At 37.7% G+C, this 10,679-nt stretch overlaps 1 protein-coding gene across 1 annotated transcript in view; it reads right to left on the bottom strand.

Annotated features, from left to right (window-relative positions):
• Nucleotides 1–2,183: 2,183 nt before the first annotated feature.
• The window catches only part of RAB11A (RAB11A, member RAS oncogene family), a 23,505-nt gene continuing 15,009 nt past the window's right edge, over nucleotides 2,184–10,679 (bottom strand). The window contains exon 5 of the mRNA XM_004711933.2: nucleotides 2,184–3,902. Coding sequence (XP_004711990.1) covers nucleotides 3,763–3,902 — 140 coding nt within the window. The 3' untranslated portion in view covers nucleotides 2,184–3,762. The remainder of the gene's footprint in view (nucleotides 3,903–10,679) is intronic.

Raw genomic sequence — 10,679 nt, 5'->3', positions numbered from 1 at the left:
GATTTTTAAATTTCAGTTCTGCTTATATTTTAAAGTGTGGTGTATGCCTTAATATCCAGATTTTTTTAAAACAGCCAAAGTTGAAAAAAATCAGTAGTTCCCAATTTACAGTTGACATAGCAACCTGTCAAACACTTTTCCCACTCAGCTCATATGGCACTTTGATGCATTATTGAAATTGACAGCCATTTTGCGAATTTCCTGAAAGCTTTCATCCTATGTAATGGCATTAACATGGAAATAAAGATGGCATTTCAATCAAGTTAATGTGATCAGACCAAAAACATCCTTCAAAGTGTGCACCTGAACTTTAAATTCAAGTTCAAATGCAGTAGTTTTGGCTACCAGTACCTGAAGAAAGAGCTCATTCACAGAGTGACAAGAGTTAAAGCTGGCATGAACCCCAGAAATGATCTAATCCAGGCCTCTGCTTAACTGAACGAAGATGGGGCTCGGAGAGGAAAAGGCTGGGAGAGAGCTATGGACGGAAGCCACATCTTCCCACCCAGTCTCCAGTGCTCCAGAATGCCTGCGAGCTACTTTTAATCTTGTAACGCACATGGTCTCCTTTAGCTTATTTTCTAATATATGCCCAGTATGAAGTGTCTTTCCAAATATTCTTTTTCCCTCCTCCAATTCCATTTTGAGGAAAATAAATGGTTTTACTCTAAATGTCCTCAATTAAAATTATCTCTCAGCCTAATTAATGGTCTCTTTTACCTAAGTTGTAAGGTAAAAATAATTAGCCTTTCATATCACTCTATTGCTATCATCAGTCTGCTACAGTTCAAGGGTTACCAACTCGCGTCTAGGTGGCATACCGTATCCGTGAATGAAGAGCCCTGTCAAGTCCCACCGGGGAAGGGCGGCCCCTTCTCTTAGGCACTGGTGTCAGAATGCTTCATCTAACTTCATGCTGCCCATAAGTGGTGTGCTGGAAAGGGATCCTTTGAGCAACTTCCAATTTTTACTTTCTTTTTAACACAGGAAATGAATGCCATGCACAGTCCTTATGTAAAGTTATTTTTCCAATATTTTTATTTTGGGGGAGGGGGGGTGCCTTATGTTTGTAAGAAGTCAAATGACCAATCGCTATTTTTCTTACCTTAAAATGTCCACAAATTGAAATCTAACAAATTGGAGTAAGTTCTTAATTTCCTACTCTACCTTAATAATTGCTTCATGTATAGACCAACATTTTCGTCTCTTTGTGGTAGACAGAAGAGATTATCACATTCGCCTAAGCCACTGAAAACAAAAATGACGGCACTCATTTGCCCAATAATAAATATGACTAGCTCTGACAAGGCTTCCAAGCACTTCAGAAATCTAACTTTGCTGCAGACTCTTTGGAACTTAAAAGACCTCTGACATAACTCACCGGGGCTGGCACCTCTTATGAGTTAAATGTTTCAATTTAGCATAATCAATATAATGGCTAAATAAAGCTTACCCTTACACATTGAAAATTACTACTAGAAGGAAATCACTGATAACACTAGAGAATAATGACACAAAAATTTAAATCAAGACACAATGGCTAAGGATTTTCAGGAGACTATAACAAGTAGTCATTCAAGTTAAGTAAAGCAGAGTAAAGCAACAAAATACTTCCAAACTGCATTGAGTCTTGAATTCTCTTAAGATTTAAAAACCCAATGTTTCTCTAGTTGATTGAGACAATTTGTCTCCCAAGGTACTACTCAGAATAAAAACACGTGTTACAAATGCAACAGAAGTAATTTTTCCCTAATACCTAATGTTTCTTGGGTTTCTCCCAAGATCTAACCATGCCCAAGATAGCACTAATCTATATTTAGTAAAAATCCAACATTATCTTATTCATATTTTATTCACTATCTAGTCTCCCCCACGTTTCTTAAATAATTTTGTGAACAAAAATCACTACCAATTTTGAGTAAAATAAATATGAAATGAAGCTTTTTCCTGGATTGGAAGACACTGTTATACATAAAAGCACAAAGATCCCTGATACTTTTGGTAATACTTTTGTCCATAAAAATATAATTGAATTGCATGTCTAAAATTAAAGCTGAATTCATACACTAATGCCTCACATTACTCTACTGATGACCAAGGCCTTACACTCTTATTCATCAGAATGAAATATTCCATAGCTGCATCCAGAGCACTCAAAGGAAAATGTAATGTGACAACATAAAGAGGAGTCCCCTATAACTGTTTATTAGAATGTGAATATATTCCAAATCAGTAACTAAAGAAAAAATTACAGAGCATGCATAAAATACAAGGTAGCAATTTACAAACATAATAGTATCTTCGTAACCAATACAGGAAAATGATAAAATGACTGCGGAAGAAAACCACAGTGACCGACTACAGCAATGCCTCTGCGCACCCCACACGTCATGAGCACCGCGAGATGGAAGAGCAGCTGTGCAGCACAGCAACCTGTGCAAGCCCACACACACAGTTTGGAGGGATCCCACCATCCTGAGTAGTATCAATGCACTTGACACACCTTGCAGAACACTGCAGAGTAAAGTGCGTACTACTATCCACAGGAAGTAAAACTAAAGATTAGTGTGCACATTTCAGAATGAGAAACTAGTTGCTTCACTGGTTTCAATAATATAGTGGAAGAAAGCTATTTTTAAGTTTTTATAATGCCTAAATGCATTCTATTTAAACTCAAGGTATTATTTCATCTTCCATACTAAAAAAGCACATGCCTTCAAGTGACACCACTTAAGTAGAAATTAACTTCTCACGGTATTCCTTGGACAAACCAAAACCAAGAACTTATCTGGACTATATTCTAGAACATACTGCAAAACTCAAGTATTAGCATTGTCAAAATTATCATCCATGCCTGTGATGGATACAGGATAAAACTAAATTGCACATTTACTTGAAGGTTTTAAGAAACAATGTACATTTAAAAGTTTAATACTATCAGCATTAAACCAGTTATTGCCTGAGCAATAATATATGCTGCATGATCTGCTGCTGGGAAATTAGATCCATTACATGACAGATGAGTTAAAGGAGTGCCTGACCTTTGTTCACAGTGGTACCTCAGACGGAATGCCACCAGTCTCTTTAGTTCCCAACCTGCCAGGCAGCCCGTGACCATTCTACTACCCAAACCATAATTCTTTAATGTTTATTAGGATCATTTTTGTTCCAGAACAAAGTGCTCCTCTCTCCAGCCAACTTCTATGCTTAGAAAAATCAAAGAACAGGTTTTATGAATTTGCAAACCTATTAAGGCATTTTAGAAAGTAACTTCTAGAGTACGGGCAACATTTCCAGTCCTCACAATCCTGCTAGGCTTATAGGGCAAATCTTGGATATGGGGAATACATATTGCACTGAGAGAGATGTGTATTAATTATAAGTGCTCTATGGCAAAATAACAACCTATTTTTTAATGTCTTCATCTTTTGATTTGATCAAGATCTATAGGTCTGCGCTTCGAGTGATCAAGTTCGACTTTGCCCTACAGTGGCAGGCTGCCATGATGAAAAGTAGACAGTAACTGAGGAACCCAAACACCCAGTTTATTAAACCAAGGCTAGTGAGGCCATAGCAGGGAAAGAGCTGCAGTCATTTGGGACAATGATTTTATAAAGCTAAAATCAAAGACTTAAGACATGGGAAATTTCATAAGTGTGAGGAAGTAATAAAACACAGAGTGACCACAAGAATTACAAATATATTTAAATCTCAGACCTGGGTCATGGACTATACACAGCCATCTAGGGAGAAGAGAATGCCTTATATGCTCTGGCAGCACTGGACCTTTGGCTTGTTGTCAGTGGTTGGTGGAACATGAATAGGGACCACATTGTTGCTTGGAGACATGTCATTTTCACGTCGGTCTGACATTTGCTTCTGAGAAACAATGCGGTATATCTCTGAATGAAGAAAAGAAGCAGTGATACTGAGTGTGAATAAACCTATCAATAATTGGTAAAAAGAAACATAAGTACATTTGCAAAAATGACTGATTTTGAGAACATAAAAACATCTGGACAACCTATCAATTTTAAAGTTTTACTTTCAAATAGGTACTAATTGGAGAACCAAGCAACATTTATGGTCTCCACGAGTAGGCACCACTACACAGCACCAGCAGTAGCCAGAGTAGGAAAGCCTTTCCATTGTAGCAGGAGAGGCTCACCACCAAAGGCAACGAAATAGCCACCAGCGTACGAAAGCCTTTCCATTGTAGGAGGAGAGGCTTACCACCAAAGGCAATGAAATATATCTTGGCGTAAAGGGTCTCACATAGCTTACAGAATCAGATCTCACCACCGCCACGATAGATAGATGATTAGATAGATAGATAGATAGATAGATATACACACATGCACACACGTATATCAACACTGTTCAAGAAAAAAATGGGACATCAACCAGATCAGGTATTGTTCTAGATATGAAGTACTAAGCACAACTTCATAGACATGCTCACAGAGAACTCCTGGAAGGGAAAGATAAACAATGTGATTATCAGTGACTCTTCTGAACTAAAATTAATTACCCAAAACGAGCAACTTAAGATTTTGTACGTATACTTTTTCTTTCATTACAATCAAGATGAATTGCTTATAATATGCCTCTTCCTCTAAACACCGAACCCTACGGCTGCCTCACTCACTGAAGAGTCTCTAGCACACAGTATGCACACAGCAGAGGTTGAATAAGGGTCCCTGGTGGTGCTCTGGGTTAGGCATTGGGGCTGTTAACCTTAAAGGCAACAGTTCAAACCCACCAGCTACTCCAAAGAAGAAAAAAGAGGCTGTCTGTTCCTATAAAGATCTGTAGGGTCATTATGATTCAGTGGATTCCATTTGGTTCCATTTGGTTTAAAAACATTGTCCGAGCGCTACTTTTTCATAGCTAGGGTGTTGACTGGGAGTCACGGTAGCACCCCATGTGCGTACAGACTTGCTTGCAGTGGGTTTTCAAGACTGAACGTTCAGAAGCAGATTGCCAAGCTTCTTCCAAGATGCTGCTGTGTGGTTTGAACAATCAAACTTTTGGCTACCAGTCAAGCACTAACTGTTTTGTTTACAAACACCTTACTAAATTTCTCCACAGAAAGTGTATTTATTTAATCCTTTATTTGTTCTCTTAATGTACTGCTTAAAAACAGTTCCCTCTGATTGCATTAGAAATTCCTTTTAAAAAACAAAAAGAGTGTACCTTTGCCACCTTTGCTCCTACCATTCCCCCTCAAAAAAACCAAAAATACCCGGTAAGGAAATTCTTTTAAGAGACAGTAACACAATGTGCATCTCATGTGGGATATCATTGGGATATTGACACAATATCATTTGTATGTACTCGTGTCAGCAATTTATGCATTCTCGTCAAACATGTTTATACGGAATTTATTAATGAAGAAATAGATAAATGCAGATTGAAGGACATTCTATAAGCTAATTAGCATAGATGCTTCAAAGATGTTATTAGCATTAAATGTATTTAAAATATTGAGGTAAGTGTTCTAGATGTAGCCACCTATTTAAATTAACAAAATAACAAATTAAGATTCCCATTCTACTAGACACATTACAAATGGCTATTGGCTACTATAATTATAGTATAGATATAAAACAGTTCCATCAAACCAATGTGTTATTGTTGACTAAGTCCTGCATTTAAAAATTTTTAAAGGGTATTAGTACAGTTAGATAAATCTGAATATGGATTATACATCAGATAATACTGTATGAACAATCGATATCTGGGATATGGTATAGCACTGTGGGGTCATACTGGAGAATGCCTTGTTCAAAGAAGGCTCAAGTACTTAATAATAAAATGTCAAAATCTCTATGATCTACTTTCCAATATTCAGCAAGTAGTATTAAAGATACACACACATACATACAAGGAGAAATAAATCCAATGTAGCAAAATGTTAATAATCCTAGATGAGGAAGGAGTATATGAATATCTGTTGTATTCTTTCTGTGAAAATGAAAACAAAACCTTTTTAAAGTTATAAGGACAAAAAGAGAAAACAGAATAGTATTTTCAAGATGTTCTGCAGTGTACGGACATTATTTGGACCTTACTTTAAGCGGTACTGGCAGTCTCTTGTGCACAATGTAGACCTGCTCCAGAGGGCTTTGGAGGCTGACATTTGTGGAGCAGATCACTAGGCCTGTCTTCTGAAGCACCTCAGGATGGGCTTGAACTACCAACTTTTCAGCTAGTCATTGAGCACTTAGCCGTTTGTACCACTCAGGGATTCCTTTGACATGAGTGGAAATCAACTTGATGGGTAAACATCTTTAGACTGTTTAAAACATCTGAGAAACAACAAAGACCACGACCACATGGACGAAGCACACCAGCCTACCCCGACACGATTGCTGAAGACAAAATAGGTGCATAAGCAAATGCGGTGAAGAAAGCTGATGGTGCCCGGCTATCAAAAGATGTAGAGTCTGGGGTCCTATAGGCTGGAAGATAAACAAGTGGCCATCTAGCTCAGAAGCAACAAAGCCCACATGGAAGAAGCACACCAGCCTGTGCGATCACAGGGTGTCAAAGGGATCAGGTATCAGGCATCAAAGACAAAAAAAAATAGCAGTGTGAATGAGGGGGAATGCGGAGTAGGGACCCAGGGCCCATCTGTGGGAAATTGTATAGCCCCTTGCAAAAGGGCCGCGGAGAGGAGACGAGCCAATAAGGGTGCAGTGTAACAATGATGAAATATACAATTTTCCTCTAGTTCTTGAATGCTTCCTCCCCCAGCTGCCACTATCATGATCCCAATTCTACCTTACAAATCCAGCTGGACCGGAGGATGTACAATGGTACAGATAGGAACTGGAAACACGGGGAATCCAGGACAGATGGACCCCTCAGGACCAGCGGTGACAGTAGCGATACCAGGAGGGTGGAGGGAAGGTGAGGGAGAAAGGGGGAACAGATTACAAGGATCTACATATAACCTCCTCTCTATGGGATGAACAGCAGAGAAGTGGGTGAAGGCAGATGTCAGACAGTATAAGATATGACAAAATAATAATTTATAAATTATCAAGGGTTCTTGGGGGAAGGGGAAGAGGGGAGGGAGGGGGAAAATGAGGAGCTGATACCAAGGGCTCAAGAAGAAAGCAAATATTTTGAGAATGATGGCAACAAGTGTACAAAAGTGCTTGACACAATGGATAGATGTATGGATTGTGATAAAAGTTGTATGATCCCCCCAATAAAATTATTTAAACAACAACTCTGGGTCAGGAAATATCAATATTACTTGGATAATGGATGATAAAAAGGAGTCACTAACCTTTTTTTTTTTTCCTCTCTTCACTGCCCTTTTTATTCAGTGTTTTGTTATTTTGGCCTTAAGTCTAATCAGGTATGCATACTGAAATGCTTACAAGTAAAATGATGAAATATCTGGAATTTGCTTCAAAATAATGAGGGAGGGAGTAAGTAGAAGATAGGCTATAAGTTGATCAATGGCTGCTGATGGCTATGTGGGAGTACATGACATTGTTCTACTTTTGATGATAGTTTTCATAACAAAAAGTTAAAGGGAAAATGCCGTTAATACATTTCTCTAGGAAATAATACCCCTCAAGTTGAAGTCAAATATTTAAACTAACAAATACACTTAACAGTGAGTGCAATCTTTTCTTAAGTTTTTTGAGAGGAGTTTAGAGTATGTTTGAAAAGGTTGGCAATGGTTCAAATGTGTAGAAACCTCAAGAGTAAAAAACTAGGTTATTACTGACTACAGCCAACCCTTGAACAACACAGGTTCTAACTGCACAGGTCAACGTACACATGAATTTTTTAAATGCCATGACAGTAATCATCTCCACTCGAGCAGTTCATCTCTCCAGTAAACAGTGTATTACAGTAAGAAGTGATCACTCATTGTTCTCGTACATTTTCCATGTTTAGTAATAATACCATAACCCTTGAATAACACAAGGTGATCCATACATTAGTGATGGTGGAAGCATTCCCCCAAAGCAGAGAAAAGTTCTAATACCAAAAAAAGCCAAACTGCTTGATAAGTACTGTAGGTTGAGACCCGCAGCTGCAGTTATCTGCCATTTCAAGATAAATGAATCTCAGGGAAGGTTCATTAAATATGTCGGGAGGATAAAAAACCTTGAACTATATAGGAAATGAAAGGAGCCCTGGTGGCACAGTAGATTAAACATCGGGCAACCACACTAACCCCAATGCCAGCAGTTCAAACAGACCAACCAGTCTGCAAGAGAACTGAGGCTGTCTGTTCCCATAAAGATTGTCTTAGAAACTAGTTCCAACCCCAAACCAAACCATGCCTGCTGAGTTGATTCACACCCATTGCAACAATATATTGGGTTTTTGAAGCTGTAAATCTTTATGGGGAAAAGGAGCCTTGTCTTGCTCTCAAGGAGCAACTGGTGGGTTTGAACTGCTGACTTTGCAACTCAACACTTAATCCATCGGGGACCCTTAGGAGCAATTCTACTCTGTCCTATATAGGGTCATGATGAGTCAAAATGGACTTGATGGCAGTGCGTTTTATTGGGGGGGGGGACAAGGGGTGATGGGGAAAGGGGGGCTAGTGGATTTTTATGAACCACATTTTATCTTGTATTAAAAATGTAGCTTTTATGTGAATGTAGTATACATATAACATGCAAAATATGTGCTAATCAATTGTTTAAGTTATCAAGAGTAGATTAGTTAAATTGGGGGGAAGTCAAGTTATACTCAAATTTTCCATTGTGAGTTTGAATTTTGTAATGCAAATGATAAAAAATAATTTAGATTTCTTTTATTGAAAAGTGATAGGATAGGAGAGTGTCAAGGGTAAAGAGGAGGAGAGTAATTCAATCAAGCTAGTGGGTAAGGGATGAAGATAATCATCAACTTGACTGCTAAACTGTACTATTCATTCTTTATATATTCTAATACTGAACAGAGTTGCTTTACCTTTTCAGTCATAGAATTAAATGTCATGAATACAAGTTTTAACTTCTTTACAAATTGTTCAGAGAAACTCCTCCTCCCCTCCACACCCCGAATTGTAGGTTCTTACATAAAAAGCAAGAATGCACAACAGTGAAAGAAAGGCAAGGGCAGACTTCTCAGAGAACATAAGGAGGTAAATAATTAAAGAGATCTCCTTACAAAGCAAGAAATTTGAGCAGTGTTGTATTACGGCTTGCAAATACTGCATACTAGTGTTTAGAAATAATTGTTGCAGCATTTTCTCTGGTCACCACAAAGATGCTGTTCATAAAAATACACACAAGACCGTAAGTACAAAGGAAAGTGTTGGTAAAAAAATTATGATGGAGAAAATCTTCCAGGTAGAATCTCTTACCTGCATTATATTATTTTATTAACCAGGGAGCACTACAGGCTTCATAAATTATCTATTTAACGTCGCTTATGGCTGAGTGTGTTACTTGAGAAAGAGACCGTCGATAAGAAAGTAGGAAGCAGGTTACCTTCTAGCTGTTATCAGATTAGAGCAGGTTATTTAGGTGGGGGAAGGGGCGGGACTAGTTACTTGCTGAATTAGATCTGAGAAATTTCTTCCCAAGGGCACCCTCTCCTTCAGAACTAAACAAATGAGATAAACCAATCCCTGTCTAAAGGGTAGGTAAGTTTAGAAAAAAAAAAAAAGAAATTCTACCTTATTATTATAGCAAGATCTTTTACAGAAAAGATCTAAATATCAATTAAGATATTACTTACTATAAAATAGTTTAAAATATAACCAGTTAAGGCAAAATAAAAAGAACATATACCTATTTGTATTCTAGTAGAAGATTTAGTTGCAAAATAATTAATATGAATCTGTTTCAAATTGGAGAACAGCAGAGTTAAAATTCTTCAATTGCTCTAAAAAAAACAACAGAAGTTTGAGATATTCCACCAGTCTATCTTCCCTTTGAAACCAGGAATTCCGGGTAGTGCCCCACTAATTACTGACTCTCTAATTTTAACAAGATTATCAAAAGACTAGGAAGAGACTCTATGCTGCTGAGAAGTAACAAAAAAATCAGAGTCGAGGTTTAGAAGTTAGTATATATCTAAAATGATCAATCTCAACTCTAATGGCAAATCTGCAGTTTACAACTGCAAATCAATCCCACAGTGAACTGACAATGACTAAGAAGTTTACCTACGTATGTGAAACTTTTAGTCTCAAACTCTAACTAATGGATTATTTCTTTAGGTACATCAGGTTCAATCATAAGGGCAAAATGGAAACTTTTATCAAGATTATAAACTTTTATCAAAATTATAAAATACATTGCTTAGCTGCAATGTAATTTTGAGTCAAAAGTGATTCACAAATAAGCACAACCATAAGAGTTGCACCAAGTTAGATATGGCACAGGAAAAGACAGAGCTTAGTGTGACATGTAGACATTTACAGCAAAGTATCTGGATTCACATGGCAACAGAGAATAACATAAAAGAGTTTCCAGTATTGTGTAAGAAGCTTTGGGGGGGGGGCGTTTATTATTGGGTTGTTTTTTTTTCTTTTTTGTTTGTTTTATTGGGGGCTCATACAACTCTTATCACAATCCATACATACATCAACTGTGTAAAGCACACTTGTACATTCATTGCCCTCATCATTCTCAAAACATTTGCTCTCCTCCAAAGCCCCTGGCATCAGCTCATTTTCCCCTCCCTCCCCG

This window comes from Echinops telfairi, unplaced genomic scaffold (assembly GCF_000313985.2).
Source record: "Echinops telfairi isolate 266 unplaced genomic scaffold, ASM31398v2 ScPeMD7_7475;HRSCAF=8513, whole genome shotgun sequence".
Lineage (NCBI taxonomy): Eukaryota > Metazoa > Chordata > Mammalia > Afrosoricida > Tenrecidae > Echinops > Echinops telfairi.
The sequence above is the reverse complement of the archived record's forward strand: the minus strand, read 5'-3'. Positions and strand labels throughout refer to the sequence as shown.